Genomic DNA, 20,022 nt, shown 5'->3' on the forward strand with positions numbered 1-20,022 from the left:
CTCACCAGGTTGAGTAAAAAAAAAATTATGGCCAGTTGCTTATCAAGGGACAGGATCCACTACATTATGCATGCACTCAGGTCATTGGACCACAAGTACCAGTATGATTCAGTCATAGTCCATATGGGTGTAAATGACCTGAGACGAACCTCCCTAGACTATATGAAGAGAGATATCATGGAACTCCTGGAATATGTGTCCCAGGCTCATATGAGCCTAGCACTGAGTGCATTTTACCTTCTCCAAGGGATGGTCTGCACCTGTCCACTCTAGGCTTTTGAATATTAGCTAAAACTTTGCCTTCCCCCATAGTGCCTTGTGTAGGCAACGCTAAACTGAAAGCACTTTTGACATACCAAATAAAAACCAAGAAAATCTAAAGGTGTTACTGCTGAATGCTAGGAGTTTAAACAAAAAAAACCTAGAGAATGCTGACATCTGTGTGGTCACTGACACATTGTTTAATGGATAGCACACTGGCAGTGCAAGACTATAATGCCTTCCACACATTTAAACCAGCTACTACACAGATAGGGACTAAAGGCAGAGGTGGCTCAATTTACATCAAAAATAAATATACTTCAAGGCTGGTCAAACAGGACAATGCACTTGATATTCTCCAGGTTCAAATCAACACAAGCAAAATCCCATACCACTTCCTTGCAAGCTATAGGTCTGCCTCTGTGACCCAAAAAACCCATAACATGCATTAAAACTTATTGGAAACACTCACCATCCAACCCAATACTATATTCATGGGTGACTTTTATTACCCCACTATTAACTGTGAATAATATACAATACCAAATGTACGGACACAGATATTCCTGGATTTTGTAAACACAAACTCCCTGGACAACACACTAGATCTGAACATCACTAACATGGGAGAGTGTTGCACACCCTAGTCTAATGACTTCTGTGGTAAGGTCAGAGCACAAAATGGTCTCCTTTGAAGTATAACTAACACCTGGAACCCCAGTTAAACCTGGAATATTCAGGAATGTCTCTAAGGGTAACTCCTTACTGTCAAGTGATAACCTGGCAACATTTCAAGCCCCCATAAACCCTGAGAACACTGCTGCCTACATGGAACTGTTCAAAGAATCCCTATATAAACATGTTAATAGCTGCATAGACGCAGCTGTACACACCACCAAGAAATACAGAACTAACTCAAACAACTAACCACCCTGGTGGAATCACAACATCAATAAGCTGTATAACAGAAGGAAAACAATCATGGCAAAAATTGGAGGTGTAGCACCCAGCAGGATAAAAGCACTCTCATGAAACTAAACAAACTCAGAGGACAAATATAGTCTACCAAAGCAAAATATGAAGTAAATTTGGCCTTCTAGGCCAGGGACAATCACAAGCTATGTTCTCAATTTCAAAAGAAATGTACAATTGTGTGCAGAACTTCTTGTTACTGGAGTCTCCTATACTGAGACAAAAGATATAGCAAACCTATAGGTTCATAGGTAGGTACTAGACTATCAGCCCAAGGGCCTAAGTAAGCCTAGCCAACAAAGTTCCCTGGCTTACTCCAGCCCAAGAAAGTTAATTTCCTGTGCCTGTCGAGCAGAGCCACAGAAGTGATCCCCGGGGTGTATTTCCTATTTCCCATCCACTCATCAAGTTTTTTCTTGAAGAGTGCTAATGAAGAACTTTGCTTGACATAGCTGGGTAGCCTGTTTCAGAGTATGGGAAGTCTCTGGGACAGGAATCTATCCCTCCAGCATGTCCTGTTTATTGTGGTGACAAGGTTTAGGTCCCTAGAGCGTGTAGCTTGGAGGGATTGGTATTTCTTTAGGTGTAGGATTTCCAACAGCTCTGGGTTTGACATATCTTTATATGTTAGGCAGAGATCACCTCAGGGTAGGCGATATACTACGGAGTAAAGCTGGAGTTTTTTGAGGCGGTCAGTGTAGGACATTTGTTTGAGGCCAGTAATCCTCTTTGTGAGGTACTTCTGTGGCCTTGCCAGCTGCTGCAGATTTCTTGTGAGGTACATTCCAAAAGGGGCATTGTACTCTATAATGGGTCTAATGAGTGTTGAGTAGAGGGGAACAATGACCTCTTTTTTCAGGGATGAAAACCCTTTTGTGATGAGATGTGACACATAGAAGGATTTCCTGACTACTGTGGCAATGTGTTTATCAAAGGAGAGAGTACTGTCCACCTGGGTTCCACGGTCTCTTATCATACATTTGGTATTAAGAAGACTGCCACATATGTGCTAGTTCATGGGTACAGAGTTTTTACTGATGGGAATAACAATGCACTTCTTGGCATTGAACTTGAGACCATGGCTCTGACACCAGGCATTTGTCTCAGTGAGGGCCTTCTGTAGGATGTCCACATCATTTGGGGACTCAACTAAAGCTCCTAGTTTGCAGTCATCTGTGAACGTCATTAGCCATATGCCTTCTGTGTTAGCCTGTACTTCAGAGAAGTAGATACTAAACAGGAGAAGTCCCAGAACTGAACCCTGTGGTACTTCACTTGTCACTGGTTTGAAGTCAGATTTGGAGTCTGCAACTTTTACAGTGTGGGCTCTGTCAGTGAACCAGTTGGCAACCCATCTTGTGACATAGGGATTTACACCTAGTTTAGTGAGTTTAGCTATAATTCCAGAATGGGGGATGGTGTCAAAAGCCTTGGCGAGGTCAAGATAGGCTGTGTGTACCACCTTACCCTCGTCTACGGCTTTGGTGACTGCCTCAAAGAAGTTGACTAGGTTCAGGAGGCATGATCTGCCTTTCACAAACTCGAACTGGGTGGAGTCCAGAGTTTGGAGGTTACCAATGTCTTTGTTTAGGAATTCCATGATGATACGTTCCATGGCCTTTCAGAACAGGCTCGTCAGGCTAATAGGGTGATAGTTCCCAGTATCAGTGGTGGCTGCCCCTTTGTGGAGTGGGCTAACTGTTGCTGTGCACCATTCAGTGGGTACAAAGCCTGATGTGAGGCTATGATTGAACATGGTGCTTAGGTGGGGAGCTAGTTCATCCTGAAATTCGTGTAAAACGCAGCCTGGGATGTTGTCCGGTCCCATGGATGCTGTGTTTCTGGCTTTAGAGACTGCTGCTTTTACCTGTGTAGTTGTGATTACAGGGACTCTGCATTCTTTCTGTATAGATATGGGCCCTTTAGGGGGTGAGAGGGGGGTAAAGTTAGCACTGAACCTATCGGCCAGGATGTTGGCAATATCAGTTGGTTTTGTAATTTTTATGCCATTGTGCTGTAACTCAGAGCAGAGCTGGGTGTTGCCATTGAGATTCTTGACATAGCTATAGAATGCTTTGTGGTTATCCTTAGAATCAGTGGTGATCTTGTTTTCATAGCTAGCTTTGGAGGATCTTATAAAGGATCTCAGCTTCTTACTGAGGCTGACCAGGGAGCTCCTCCACTTATGGGATTTTACTCTCTTTTGCAACAGTTTCTTCCTTCTGTTGTAGAGTTTGTTTATGGCAGGGGACCACCAGATTGGCTTCCTTTTTTGGGAGGATAGCATTTTGGTTCTGTTTGGGATAGCATGATCCATGCACTCATGTAAGTGCTTATAGAGTGCATTTGTGTAGGATTCAGTAGTCGTAACTGTATTGTCCATCTGCATGGGTGTCATGAAGTTCGCCACTTCTGTCTTAAGAAGCATGAAGTTGGCTTTGGAGAAATTTTTTATAATGGTTCCCTTAATGGGGGGGTGGGGGTGGGATGTGGATATCTAGGGTGATTAGATTATGGTCGGATCTGACCAACCGGGATTTGACTTCAGGTGTGGAACACCGGTCACTCAAGATGGTAATGAGTAGGTCTAGGATATTGTTGCCCCTGGCAGACAAATTCACCTCCAAGTTTACCTCTCTCTCCCCCTCAACCTTCCCCACAAGAAATACCATCAAATATAACTCCCCCTTCTATCACCAGAGAACAAGTCCTTAATGTTCTCTCTGTGGCCAAAAACACTGCATCAATGGGGCCTGACAGTACCTCAGAATGTCTTCTAAAAGCATAAAATATAATCTGTTAGGTCCTCTGGAATTGCTGTTTAGCTGTAGGCTCCAAACAGGCTTCATGAATGGAGAACAGCAACAGTAATCCCTCTGGACAAAGTTGGGCCATCTACAGAACCTAGAAACTACAGACCCATAAGTTTCCCTAGTGTCATATGCAAAGTCATGGAAAGAATTATCATGGAAATGATCAATAATTGCATAAGAAAGCTCCAGACACTGGACCCAAACCAGTTTGGTTTCGTCGAGGGTAGGTCATGCCTACCCAACCTGGTGGACTTCTTTAAGAAATCCAATAAAACTGGGTGGCACTCTATTTTAAATAATAAAGAAAAAAAGTGGATCATTAAACTAGGTGGATTGTTCCCACCTGGTTTAAATGAACAATTCTAGGATGGACCAATGATCTTTGTGATGGGTGTATGTAAATTACAACAAAAGCTGTATTTGGTTCACACTGAAGAAGGCTGTGATACTTTCCGGCCAAAACCGGTCTGATTTTTTGTTGTTTTTATGGATTCATTTCAATAAAGAACAATTGGAACACTGTATGCTGGCTCTACTCTTTGTTGGCTTTTCCTATTTGATATTGAGCCGTGCATTTGCCTCTCGCGCAGGAGTTCCTTTTTGACTGCTTCTTTAAGAAGGTCATGAAAGCAATGAATGACAGCAAAATTGTGTCCTCTTCTGACCTTGACCTGGCCAAGGCATTTGATACAATACCCCACTTGAGCATTGTTGACAAACTCAGGCGGTTAGGTATAAACCGTTATGTCACCCAGTGGATAGCCTGCTGGCTCATAGAGAATAGCCAGGAGGAGTCTCTCAGGGATTGGTCTTGGTACTGCTCCTTTTTGGCATTTACTTCTCTGAAATCAAGGCCAATTTCTATGGCCTCTGGTAGACTAAATTTGCTGATGATTACAAATTAGGATCAGAGAGAGAATTCTTCACTGACATAAATGATCTCCAAGAAGGCTTGACACAAACAAATAACTGGTGTCAGAGCCACGGACTAAAACTAAATTCCAAGAAATGCATAACAGTATCCTTCAGGAAGTCATCAACCCTTGGTGACTATCATATGGATAGCACACCCCTAAGAGCTGTCCAAATAGTCAGGGACTTAGGGATACATATAGACAGTAGTCTACCCTTTGGCCATCATGTGTCAACAGTAGTAAGAAAATTATTATATGTTGTGCAACTTATAAACAACATTATGGCATCTAGGTCCAAGGAGGTCATTGTCCGACTGTATTTGGCATTTAGAAGATCTGCACTTGAGTGCAGTGCCCCTTTTGGTATGTACCTTGCCAGGCACATCCAACAATTGTAATGTCTATAGAGGTTCCTCACTAAAAGAATACAGGGCATAAGTAACATGTCCTATGCAGACACCCTCAGGGCCTATCCCTGTATTCTGTCTCCTACAAGCTGTGCTATGCCCGGCATTGTCAGACCCCATCCTGATGGACCTCTTGCATATCCACAAATCAAACAACACCAGAAATATCTGTTCTAAAGACTAGAACTTTGCTTGTGATATAAAATAGGACCTGCTGGAGAGACAGGTATGTATCTCAGAGACTACCGCCTTCTTTGGAACAGGCTCCCCATCCATGTGAAGCAGAATTCCTCTGTAACCCAATTCAAAAGGAACTTGTACAACTGTATGGGGAAAAGGAAATTCATCCCTGGTGTGGTACCTCTGTCTCTAATGGACAGATGCAGACTGTAAATGATTAATCTCCCAGGCCCCTGCTTGTAAATGTTTCATCTCCAAAGACCCTGCTTACACTTATCAAGGGTATGAGAACTTGTCAGAGATTTGGGATGCATGGCTAGGCTTAAAACGGCCTTTATAGTCATTAGCCTAGTAAATACCAATGAACCTATGTGTTATTGACACTGATTTGGGGATTTTTGGTGGCTAAAGATAGGATTAGGGGTTGGACTAAATACTAAGGGTGTTGACAAATTGCGTGGTAATCTGTCTTTTAAAATCATGAATCAAAATGGAGATAATGGAAGATAGTTTTTTGAATGTATTATTTTTGAAACAGACAGCAACCTTTATGATCTTGCAAAAATATCTTGGCTGGAATGGCATTACATTTTGCCTTTGTCTGAGGTATACAGTTTTTGCTTTCATAACTTCAAGTTTGCATGTTTGCCTAAGAAAAAACATTAACATGAAGGACAGGGGGTTAGTAAATTTTTAAAGGTACTTGGATTTTTATTTCATTTTCTGGAGGGATTTAAGATCAGAGATAATCTTAGGGTGGTACTCATTCACAAACGCTTCTTGGTTATAAATATTTTTTTTTCTGAATCAAACTATTCCCAGCTCTACGAAGTTCAAGTAACTTATGTTAAGTTGCAAGTAGCTAACACTTAATATATTTTATATTACAAGTAAAATTTTGCTTGGTGCTGAGCCGCAACTTCCATCTTTTAAAGTCCATATACCTAGTGTGTGTGTGTGTGTGTGTGTGTGTGTGTGTGTGTCTCACACACACACATACACACACACACACACACACACACACACACACACACATATCTATTTATATATACGTCTATATAAATGTGTATGCATATATATATATATATATATATATATATATATATATATATATATATATAGTTTCACTTCAGAATCTGGAAATATCACAATCCTGAATTTCAGAAAACTTCATAATCTGGAAGCCCAAAATCCGGAAAACTCAAAATCCTGAATCCCAAAAGACTGAAAACACACAGGATACATATACTGACTACAGAGAACACAAAACACATTACATTCCACCAAATATAAGCAGGGGGCAAGCAGCCTTGCACCCCCTATGTGGGGGGCTGCATCCCCCACACCCCCTGCTACTTAAATATATCAGCTGCAAGATTGCACTTCACTACACTATCATGAGGTAAGTTGTAGTATAGCAAGTTAAAAGGGAATGTTACTAAGGTTACGACAGGCAGTCATGAACAAATGTGATGGTATGTTTGTGATATATATATATATGCATCTTATTCTTGTGCCATGCCTTCAGTGCATAAAGCACAAATACTCATAAATACCTTATAACTCACCTTAGGAATTCTGAGTCACCCTTCACCAACTCTGCCTAATAAAATGTTATGCATATATATGTATATGTGCTATTTGTTATCCACAGTTTTAACTACTTAGATTTTTGATTTTTATGAAAATTTTGCATAATTTAATTGCATCAAAATAAAATGTCCCTGTTAGCAGCACAGAGATGTTAGTAGAGATGGAAGAAAACAGTGTGGCTGAAAAGGTGCAATAGAGCAGCGAAGAAACTAACTTGAGCTACAGCTTCAGCTTCAAAGGAGCTAAGTTTGTCGTTTGATTTTCTTTTGGTTTCTATTAAGATACATGTATCAACATTTTTACATCAGTTACTTATTACTGACAATAGCAGGTCACAGTTTAGATTTGTTGGTTTACTTTGTAACTGCTTACAACGCTATGTGGACAATTCATATTGCAGTATCTGGCAGACTATTTTATTTCAAAAATGAGCTATATATGCAAATTGTATAATTAGCTTTGTACTAATTTAGTTATTTAACTGTTGTTTGTAGTACATATTAAGAAATAGTTGTTTATATTTAAGATTATATCTTATTGTTATTATTATTATTTACTGATTTACAATTGTGGCTTTTAGTTTGCAAGTGATAGTGTGATATCTTATAGACTACTGTACAGTGATTAAGGTTTGTCGGTTTTGCAGATTTACCCCCACTTTCAGAGAGTCTCTTAACCAGTTAGTGTTCCCAGGTCACCACTGTAAAGGGACACTTTTATGTGGTGGGCTTACCCAGTTAGTAAAGGTGTAAAAATAATTCTTATTTATAGTTAGAGCATTTGGATACATAGCTTATATTGCCTGAGACTTTGTTTCATTAGTATTATTTCTGACATTTGTTGAGTCTGTGATTAGATATAGGGTTGTGAGGGTGGCCTAATGGTTAAGGTGTTTGCCTTACAAGCACAAGATGCATGGTTTAAGTCTCACAAGGGATAATTGGCTAGGCTTAAAATGGCTCGCAAGGGCAGTTAGCTTAGTATTAACCTATTAATATGTCTTCCTCTGATGTCTGAGTGGAACTTGGTGTGAAGTGATTGCCTGCTTTGGCAAGGTTATTGCAATTGCCTTATTACAAAATAATGCTGGTGATAGTTTGTTCTTTTATCTTTGAGGAATTACAGAGTAAATTAGGATAATTGCCTGGCTTTTTTCATTTATCAAGCATTTGATTAACAGGTCATAGCTAAACTTGAGTTATGTTTATGTATAGGTGGTATAACTCAAGGAAAAACATAATAATACAAATAAAAGAACGGCAGTGACAGCTCCAAGAATTAAGCACACAAGAAAAACAGGCACAGCACAAGGAGATTATCATAATAACAATAAAGGTAATGAAGGCAGCAAACATACACGTTGGAACAGCACTGGCAGAAGGGATCAAGCAGTGAAGCAAAGTCCTTTTAAGTGTGAATAAGAAAGGCAGCAGGGAGGTACAGACCTGGACAGACTGAGCAAACAGGAGGGAGATCATAACAAAATTGTAAAAAAGAAGAGGTAATGAAAGAATTGTTTGTTTCATTCTTCACAATGAAGGCACCTGGAAGGTGCCATCCTGAGAGAATGTTAGGCCACAGTGAGAAGATCAGTGGACAGACATCTGAAGAGTGAGAAGGCAGAGGTGGAGAGAGAATTGTTAGCCATAAGGGAGACTGAGTAAAAAGACCAGATGGAATACCTCCCAGAGACCATAGCAGTATGCTGGCTGACCTCCAGTTGAGATTTGTAACAGATCATTTGTCTGAGCAGAAGTATCTGCAGCAGGAAAAATATGACAAATTACAAACCTTGTAGCTTAAGCAGTGGCAGGGAACATAATGGAAATAATCTGATGGAAAGGCTGATAACATTTTCAAAAGGCACTAGACTCCAAAAAAGAAAATAACACATATTACTAGGATGAATGAGTTGTCAGCCAAGTCTGATCCAGTTTTATAAATGAGTTGCAACTGAACTTGAAAAGTGTGTAGCATTAGACATCATCTAGCAGGGCTTCTGAATGTCCATGGATTCACTCTCGGACAAGTGGCTGATGGGAAAACTGAAGGGCTTATGGAGGTAAAACTAAGCCTGTGGAACTCCATTGCTACATTGTTGAATGGTAGTACATAGAGAAGAATATTTTTCAGGAAAGTAAAATGAGATAAGCTTCTTCAGTAATGGAATAAACACAAGTTCAGCAGCAGTAAATCTGGGGGGTGGGGAGTCATAAAGGATTTAAAATAGCTGATGAATAGGACTGAAAGGTGGCATTTGAGGTTCAGTGTAGATAAATGCAAAGTACTGCACATGCGCTACAGCAACCATAGTACAGTGTCATCTGAGTAGGAGTGGAGTGTACAGTTGTGTAACTTGAACTTACCATAACAGTAGATGGTTGAATGATCACTGTTGCAGTAGCCTTGACTATATGGGTTATATCTTGTCACGGATATAGCAGCCAAACAGCTTCCAAAGCTTCAGGGCACCTTCCACTTGTACAAACTGTCAAGCAGCTTGAGCGGAGCTGACTAAAAGACAAGTTTGGGAAAGAAGGCCTTCAGAGATTTCCTGCCAGTGGAGACAGGAAAGCTGAACCCTGAAAGGACAAGGCTAGAAATAACAAAAAAACAAAAAAATGTCCACACTCTGGCATAAAAATACACTAAAAACAAGAGGGACGGGGGAGGGAGCAGCTACTACAGCAGTAATCATTTGAACATCTACTGTTATGGTAAATTTAACTTACACAACTGTATTATGTTCTTCATATTAATCTTTCCTGCAGTAGATTTAATTTCCTATATGGGTAGATTACCATAGCTAACTATATTTAGGATGTGGAAGGAGACGTGTCCAGGATCCTCTAGAAAATGGTCTTAGCAGAGCACGATCTAGACATAGAGAAGGAATCCAGCTTATAGTGCTTTGTAAAAGTATTACAGAGGACCAAGCAGCAGCTTTTAGAATACTTCCCTAATCCAACCCTTGCAAAAAGCCAGAAGCCAATGACCTTGTAGAGTGGGACTTGAGATCGACTGGAATAGACTTGTCACAGTGAGTATAACAAAAGGTAATAGCCTGTTTTGACACCAGTTGTCCCTTTGTCTTAACCTTCACAGGAAATGAACAATTGATCAAATGACCTGAAAGATTTAGTACTATAAAGATAGTATCTAGTTGTCTGTGGACATCCAAAGTATGGAGCATCCTTTCTCCCTCATGTTTAGGTTCAGGAAAGAAAATGGGGAGATGGATAGTTTGACTTAAAGTAAACGTGTGTACTACTTCAGGCATAAAAGAAGGATTACTTCTCAAGGAAACCCTGTCCTTGTGGAAAATGAGGTAGGGTTGACTCACCATAAGAGCTTGAAAGTAAGATACACTTCTTGCAGAAGTCTGAGCAATCATTAAAACTGTTTTCCATGTTAAGAATCTCAAGTAAGACAGATTAGCTGGTTCAAATGAAGCAAAAGTTAATTCTTCTAACACAAATGTATGATCCCAAAGAGGGGCTTCCTATGCAAAACCCCCTTCAAGAACATTTTGACATGCAATTGCCTTGAAAAGGAGGATTCATGGGCAGACATACTGAAATGGCCAGTAAATGAACCTTGATAGAAGAATAAGAAAAGCCAAACGATAGTAACTCACACAAATATTGCAAAACCAGAAAACAACTAGCCCTGAACGGGTGCTGATTTTTAATTTGTTGGCACCAAATAAAAAACCTTTTCTGTTTGCTAATATATTATATTCTAATAGCATGCTTTCTTGCATCAGTTAGAACCTGCTAAACATCCTCAGAAAACAAGTACCTAAATGGAATTAAAATCCCATCATCCAGGCAACCAGCTGAAGATGATTATGTCCGGGTGAATCAAACACCCCTGTTCTTGTGTGGGTAGATCCATTCTGTGAGAAACCTTATGCTAATTAACCCTGGGCATTTCCAAAAGAAGGGAGAATCACTGTTGCTTGAGGTACAAGGGAGTCACCACAATGATCTTTGGGAATCTTTCTGAATCTTCAGAAGTAGTCTAGATATTAGTGAAAAGGCATATAGGAACATTCCTGTCCAAAGAAAAGGCATCTGTCTTCCAGGCCTTCATGCATGGAGTCCTGAAACAAAATTTTGCCAGTTGATTGCTCAGAGAGGAGGCAAATAGGTCTACCTGAGGAGCACCCACAGATGGATAAAATCTTGGAAGACCGCCCCCCCCCATCTAGTTTCCATTTGTGAGGGTCTGGCCTGCTCCTGCACAGTTTTTCTACCACACAGTTTTTTACAGAATGTAGGATAGCTGTAGAGTGATATTGTGCTTTGAAGCTATATCCCAAGCTAACATGGCTAGTGTGCAAAGGGGATACAACCTGGGTCCCCTTACTTGTTGATGTACACATCATTGTGATATTGTCTGTAACTCTTGAAGAGGTCCTAGGGACCAAAGACAGCTCAGGGAATTGAGTGCCTTGATCAGGACAGGCGTCTCATTGATATTTATGTGCTTGCATCTGCCCTTCATGTCCCTCACCCCCTGTACTTTTATTTCTCCTGGAATGGCTCAACAAGCAAAGCTTGAGGCATCTGTGGTGACTGACTGCTGTGGAGCAGGGAGGGAGAAGGAAAGACCTTGATTTAAGGTTATATTTGTCTCCACCAATGATTTCTCTTCTGGCAAACCCTAGTACTGGGATTTGAAAAGATAAAGGGCGTTGATGCTGGGACCAAAGAGATTTCATATACCACTGTATCTTTCTCTTGTGGAATATTGCCAGGGATGTAATGAGAATTGATGCTATGAAACACAAAATCTGGATGTATTCCCTCTCAGTGACTGATGTCTGAGTGGAAAACCTTTAAAACTGATCTAAATAAAGATCTGTTTATTTTGTCCTGTGGAAGAAAATCTTTTTGAACTGAAATGTCTAGTTGACATCCCAGGAGCACAATCCTGTGTGAAAGAGTCAATAAATACTTTTGAATGTTCTCTTGCAATCCCAGCTTGTGCAAGAGATCTGTCCACCAAGAGAGAGATTCCTGACATTTTGAAAAAGATTCTGCAAAAATAAGCAAGTCATCTTAATACAGAAAAATATTGATACTTCATAGCCTGTAGTGAGCTGTAACTGGAGATAGACACTTTGTGAATCCTGTTGGTGTAGTGGATAGCCTGAATAGTAAGGCAGAAAACCAATACTATCATCCAAACACGCAAAAACCTTAAGAAACACCTGAAGTCTGGATGAATATGAATGTAATAGTAAACATATTTTATGTCTAGTGCTACCAGGAAACTTGAAAAAGGAAGAAGAGGCAACCGGTTGTGAAGTGACATCATTTTGAATGTGTGTCCTATCACAAATATGTTTAGGAAAGAAAGATCCAAAACTGGTCTGCAAGCATTTTTTTTCTTTGTTTTGTTTTGGGATTAGGAACATCCTTCAGTAAAATCCTTTCCCTACCTGAGAAAGAGGAACTGGTTTTATCGCTGCTTGAGATGGCATGTGATGAAAACAGGTGGAAACAAAACAGTCTCATCTGCAGGATAAGGAATGACCCCCTGGAAAAGAAGAATTTCCTTCCACTGCCATCTGTAACCCTGATGAATATTTTTTAGAGCCCATTTGTCTGAAATAAACTGTTGCCAAAGAGGAAAATGGAGATTCAGACTTTCTGAAAGAGGAGGGCCAGGATCAGAGGTGATCACAGGGTCCTTCAATATTCATTCAGACTTTTTGGAGTGTCCTTGGTTTTGGGAGATTTGAGACTTCTTTTTGGAACCTCCTTCCCGCGTCTTCTTAAATGTCTGTTTACCTGAATTCTGTTGAGATTGTTTATTTTGTTGTTTTGCTAAAACTGGATGAGAATTAAGAAAATTCCTTGGACAATTTGGAAAAATAAGGCTAAAAAATCTTAATTAGGTTGCCTCACTTTTTGATCACCTCTGCAGCAGAGGTGACAGACAATAAATCCTATCCAAGGGAAAATTTAAAATCTCATTTTAACATCATCTGGAAGGTTGTGGGAATGCAGCCAAGCAAACTTCCTTAAAACTGTACCAGTGACCTTAGCCCTGGAAGAAGTATCAACAGAGTCATACACACACTGCAGACAATGAGTAGTGACCTGTGCAATAGAAGAAACTTAAATTTAAAGCAGACGTTTCTTCACAAGAAAAAACTGTAGATAAGACATTCCTCATACTTTCACAATAAATCAGAATAAACTTTCACAATATTCTGAAATTCAAAGTTGCAGAAGTATATACTTTTCCCCATACCTATCAATAATTTTCCTTCTTTATTAGAAAGAGTAGGACTGGAATTAACTAAATGCTTAGTAGCAGAGGAGTCAACAAAGGCTATAGCTGCTGGGTCAAGTCTGGAAATAGTGCATAAAATGTAAAATATTAAGGAGCTTTATAATTCCTATCTCCCTTTTTATGGTCAGCTGGCTGATTGTCAGCAACATTGCAGGGAGTAAGACACATATCCTCTAAAGCATACAGGACAGGAGGAATGGGTGTAGGTTCTGGAAATACCTTCTGTTTTTTTGAGGCCTTTAGAAACCTCAATGTTCTTCCACTGAAAACAGTGGGCTATTCTAGCAATAGTCTCAGAGAAAGAGAAACTCCCACAGGGAGAATCAGAAAGAGAACTCTCCTCTAAGTCTGAATCAGAAATCTGAGGAGAAAACCCTGAATCTGGCCCTGCATCTTCCTTTTCAGATACAGAATTTTGAATCTCTTCAGGAAAGGAGGCATCCTTTTTTACCGGAAACTACTCTACAAGAAGAATAAATAGCCTGAATCGAACCCTGAGCCAGTCCCAGTAAACTACTCCTATCCAAAGAAATTTGAGGATGAATCAATACATGCTTGGTTTTCTGTTTCTTTTTATAGGAAAAATGTGTCCAACCATGTCATCAATGGCAGCCACTGCTTCCCCAAGGATGGGCACAGCATTCTGACTCAACAGGGAAACCTTCCCTGTTCCATCTCCCAGGACCAACAAGAGTGAGTCTCCCTTGCCCACTGAGCCCACTGAGGGGACCCCACCAGCTTTAGAGGATGTGGCTAACCCCTAGTCCATATTAGGTGTAGGTGCTACACCAGAGGGATTTGAGGTAAAAGAATGTCCTGATCTACAGAAAATGACCATAGCAGAATCAACCCCCTATGGATGAGTCAAATTGATAGCCTGCTGTGGTGTCAAAGGCTGTTTGCGTAACTGTTTCTTTTTGTAGCTGGAAGAAGACCAACCATAAGAGTGACAATCTGTTCCATGGTCAAGGCAAAAATGATGCCTCTATCCCTGGGGAAAACAAGCAACATTGCCAGTAAAACTACTGGTCTACAACAGTTATTTTTTGATAGAAAAAAACACAGTATAAAGCACTTTCAAACACTTATGGCAGCCCCACAACCTTAAAATAAACACACTTCCTCCACAGAAAATAGTGTATTAGTTAGATAACACTATTTTGAATCTGACAGAAGAATGAGTTCTCCATTTAAAAGTACAATACAGTCCTGAGACAATCCTTTAAAACACAACATCCCTAGCTTTAAGATAACTTTCCTGGAGAGTAAAGTAATAAAACAGCAGTCAAAAATAATAAAATGGAATGTCTTTTTTTTCTCCAAAGTGATCGTACCTGCCCAGCTAAGGAAAGCACAAGCTGACCATCGATCATCAAAAGCCCCAGAGGAGCAGACTCTTTGATGGCAGTAAAGCTCGGAAGATCTTCTCACCTAAACTTCTCTATTAGTTAGCTCAGGTTGTGCTGTTTGACAGTTAGGGCAGGTGGAATATGCCCAGAAGCTTTGGAAACTGACTGGCTATGACCTTGGCAGGATATAACCCCTACAGCTTAGAGCAGGATAACATTTGAAGGTATTGATCACATCTGGTTTAGGCATCAAAGACCTGATTGAAAGGGGAGTGCTGGAAGCAAACACAGAACAGGCGTGCATCTTCATTGAAGTAGAGTCCAGAAATAAACAGGTAATGCTACAAGTTAACCAGAACCTTACCAGGACAGAGCTTGAGTATTGTGTTCAGCTCTGGAGGCCAAACAAAGCAAGGGATATTTATATTGCTATAGGGATTCCAGAGGAAAGCCACAGGACCGATTTATGGGATGGATGAGAAAAGCTATGCCCAGAGACTAGAGGAGCTAAAATACCTGAGTAAATAATAGGTGAGACAGTGTGGGCATGATATTGGTGAAAAATATCATATCAAGGAGTTTTGAAGGTGTCACCTTGCACAAAAAGAAAAGGGAGAAAGTCGGCACAAGTAGTAGATTAAAGTGAACTAATATTTGGATCTCCAAAATTATAGGTACACAAAAAGGGACATGTGCCAGTGGAAGAGACTACCAGACCAGGTGATGGAAAAGAAACCTACATTTGTATTCAGTAGGGCATGGGAGAGGTGGAGAAGAGGTTAATGGTAAGGAGGAGATGGAAGAAGTATTGAATGTTGAATGCACTTAAAGGACAACTTAGATGTGATTATTCACTTCTTCTGGTATCATCCTAATGTAACATAAAGTAACTGTTGCAAATATAATCTAATCCCTTAGTGCAAATGGGAAGGTTGCTGGTTTGTTAGACCATCACTAAGTGTGGACATCATGATAGAAAATTTTGAATCTTGTATCTTTATTTGATGAATATTTTTTTTTATTTTCAACACATCAGTACCCTTTGTTTGTAATCAGCATTCCACAAATCCTATGACTATATATTTACTGTTTTAAGCCATGTTTTATTTTTTTCTTAGGATGTGTGATACTGGCGAAGGGCTATTCACTTTTCAGACAAGAGAAGGTGAAAAGATTTACCAGATGGTACATTCAGCTACAATGGCCATTGCTGAACAACACGAAAGGTTAATGATGGAAATGGAGAAAAAGGCACGAGTATGTATGACTCCTTTTGACTTTTTTAACATGTACCAACATAATAACATTTCCAGCTTGGAAATGTCATTTCATGACTGCCTGAAATATGCTGTCTGCAAAGGTTGTAAACAATCTGATAAATGCACTGGCAAGTAGTGCTGTACTGAACTGTAATTTATACAGTGCTAAAACAAACAAGGTTTTATTTTGAGGACAAATGAACTTGTGAACAAAATAGTCTATTTTGCTCTTTTTATTTGTTTTATTTTACTTTATTTTTGCATACTTTTCAATACTGCCCAGCCTTTTGCTTCTAAATGGCACAGCTTTTCAGTGACCTTTTACTCTCTTTATTCTTCAGTAGCCTTTAACCCCCAACAAAACCCCTTAGGACACATCCTCCATTTTCAGGGGAGAAGTTGCTTTACTGAGCCATCTGCCTTTTGGCTGACAGTGAATGGCAAGCATGCCTTACAACTGTCTAGATTTTCACAAAATGTCTGTGTTATGCCTCATATTTTTATTGTGTTCCTCATACAATTTGTGTGTTTTTTTTGTAAAGTATTGAGGATTAAAGTCACTAGATAATGACATACATTTGAGTTTCATAATTCATACCAATCAGAGAATGCATGCTAATACAAAACCTGTTAGTCTAGCTGCTTTCTATGTTTATACGAGAAATACATAAAAATTGTCCCTGATTCTGGGCCTTTGTCCTCCCCATTATCTTTAGCTTTGTCCAGATTTCTTGCATTTAGATGTTGAGAGGTATGATGGCAAGACTCAGAACTGGTAGTTTATTATCTGAGATAGGAAACCTTTCATTACTTCTGTGTTCCCAGGTATCAGTCCTGCATACCACAGAGATGGCCAGCAATACCTTAGTGCTTGGAAGTGTACTTCCACATTAACTGTTGGGAGGCTACTGTAATGTGCACTGCTTAACAGCCTACTGCTACTTTTGGTGGGTCTTATTGTCTTTTGGGCCTACAAGTTTCATCTTCCATATTGTGGTCAAGCTGAATGACCTAACCACATATCACCCTCTCTTAAGGAAAGGCAGACCAGCTTTAGTGACTCACTTCCAGTCATCCTGAGCTGGCTGGAACAGTAACTATGCATGCTACTCTAATCTAGGTCATTGGGGCTATAAACAGGGTTTTATCCAACTATACTGCAGAGCTAGCCTGGTTTCAGAGCTCTTTTATTCATAGCTATCTCCATTTTGTCTGCCTCGTATGTACTCTTCTCCCATTATTCCTCTGTTGTCTACCTCAGGTTTTTCTCAAACTCTCCTTGGTTTTAAATATCACAGAAATTTCTGGTAACACAAGCCCAGTACCATTAATTTTGTTCAATTGTTGAAGATGTAAGGTCACTAGATGCTCTTCCCTTTTAACAGAGGGAAACTGGACGCACTAAGCAAAAGAGTATGTGGAATCTGACAAAAAACACAGGGACGCTGTTTATAACTTTAAATCTTTGTACTATACTAAAAGAAAATGACTTCGGTTTTAAATATATCACATGATGTAATGCAATGAATAATGTCCTCAGGCAGAAGCAAAAGATAGTTTAACACTTCAAAAGCTTAACTCATAATGATCTGTAACAATTGTGAATTGCATATTCTTAAATAATTAACTTGCTAACAAGTCTGGGATGGTTGCCTGTTACGTTGTGTTGGCTTGCTGTTCAGAATTATTCTAGAAAATATTTAATTTCTCAAGCTGTACTGGAATGTTAAAATAAACTTTGTATCAGGCAGAGTTGTTCATATAACAAAAATGTAAATGCTGCTGAACATACTCATACTTGCAACTTGTGTGTGTGTGTGTGTGTGTGTGTGTGTGTGTGTGTGTGTGTGTGTGTGTGTGTGTGTGTGTGTGTGTGTGTCTATGCACACCCAGTCCTATAGCAAATCACATCAGTCATTCTTGGCTCTTAATTAATTTTGGCTTGTCTTTCAGTCCCTTTTAATTTGTGGTATATATTGTGGTATCATTGTGCTATTCAGGCAGTCACTGTTTGTGCACATGTCATGAAATTCATATTAATGTCCTGTGCTTAAAAGAGATATTTCCTTACAGTTCAGCTGAACTCAACTATCTCATTTCATTGTATTAACCCTTTCACACCTATTACTTCTTCCTCTGTGCAGTGTGAATATAATAACTTATGAAGTGGGAGTCCAAGGCTAGAGTCCTGTGAGTTCCACCAGAAGAGGTCATCATCATGATCATATCACTTCAGCAGGTCATACCATGTTAATATATGTGTATGCTGATGAAATACATCAGAATGGCTTTGCTTAGAATAAAACTGAAGGACAATAAAAAAGCGTTGGAGTTTAATAAGCAAAACTTTAAGTAACAAACACACACGTTTCATTGTTGTCTGGAACTCTGTGTGCCATAACTGAATTTTTGCAAGAGAAAAATTAGTCTATACTTAACCAGCAGATGTGTGCTTCAGTGTCTCATGAGAAATGCATACAGAACAGAAAAAGATAACTACAATGCAATATAATATATGGATATTTTGTTGAAATAAATCAAACTAACTCTGCTAACATTAAAACTGCAAGGCATTAAAAATCCATACATTTAATCAGCAAGACTTAAAACAGGAAATGTACAAGTTTCATTGTGTTGTACTTGTTTTAGTGTGTTACTTTGAACTAGAGGGAAACTCAATATATGCCTGAACAGCAGACATTTGTCTGTACACCTGATGGAAAATGTAAACTGAATACAAAAGGAGAAATGCAAAACAACCATAGGGGAAATTCACTTATAGGGCATAGGAAATAATGATCCATAATAAGAGAACGAACAGCAGTTGCAACTATGGAGGGGATTCAGTAAAGCCTACAAAATAATTTTGACCGTTTGCGTGGGCATAGATTCAGTAAACTCCACGTAGCGGCTCCCACTCAAGCGCAAACACGGAAACCTTTGTGGCCTGCAAATTACAGTATAAGTAGCTGAACTGTATGCCAATGAAGGAAATCAACACGATGGAGCGATTCAACAACTTGTGAAGTAACTATGTAGACTCCATGCTCATGTTGGCCACGTATGCGAAAGTTGTCCAAGTACAGCCACACAAATGAGTCTACACAGAAACTATAGCAAGTAATTATCCATACATTTCTACAGAATAGACCCCAACATGTAACCCCACACACATTATGACATTCCCAGACATGTGGGATGCTAGAAAATTATATTAAAGATAGCAACAATTCCTTATTAAGTGCCATGACATAAATGCCGCTTTGCACTCCCACCCCCAAATGAACAATGTAATCGTAACTAATGTCGACAGCTAAAAGTGTAAGCCCCATGAAACAGCGAATCCCAAACCTGAATTCCTTTGTGTAGATATATATACACCTGGGTAATACCCTCCCTCGACTTATAACATTGGGCTTCCCTTCAGTTTCATTGCCTACATGGTTACCAACCATGAAGATTCAGGGCTGTCAACATGGTGAAGATGCAAATGAGGTCAAAACTCATTAGAATTGCTGAATCCTAAAAACTTGTAAGCATGTAGAGATGTTCACTTCATGTAGGCAGTTCCACAGTGTTCATGTTGAATGCATTGCAATAGTGAATAATGACATCGGAGGATATTTCAGGTTACACTTACAGAGGTGTACATGTAGGTCTGTGATGTGTAAATGTGCATGTAAGCAGTGCACAATACACAAGTTATGTGTCATCCTCTTTATTGCTTGTTAAACTGTATCATATCTGTCTGCATTACATTAAAATTTATTTTTTAATTTTCTTCCTTTGTGCGATGTGGCGCTTACCACATGAAATGGAGGAATGAATGCCAGGTTTCAAAGCGCTTGTCACATAACTATTCCTTTGGCAGCATGTGTATATGTAGGGCTAGAGAATAGAAGGTCATGGGGTCTATTACAGGGTTTGCAAACTTCCCTCTACATTTTGAAATACATGTTTGTGCT

At 39.6% G+C, this 20,022-nt stretch overlaps 1 protein-coding gene across 1 annotated transcript in view; it reads left to right on the forward strand.

The window, feature by feature from the left end:
- Window positions 1-16,193, forward strand: part of DOK6 (docking protein 6) — a 1,595,884-nt gene extending 1,579,691 nt beyond the window's left edge. Inside the window, exon 5 of the mRNA XM_044066258.1 lies at window positions 15,917-16,193. Within this exon, the coding sequence (XP_043922193.1) occupies window positions 15,917-16,193 (277 nt within the window). The remainder of the gene's footprint in view (window positions 1-15,916) is intronic.
- The last annotated feature ends 3,829 nt before the right edge of the window (window positions 16,194-20,022 follow it).

Source organism: Protopterus annectens, chromosome 3.part1, assembly GCF_019279795.1.
Source record: "Protopterus annectens isolate FY-2018-M chromosome 3.part1, PAN1.0, whole genome shotgun sequence".
NCBI lineage: Eukaryota > Metazoa > Chordata > Ceratodontiformes > Protopteridae > Protopterus > Protopterus annectens.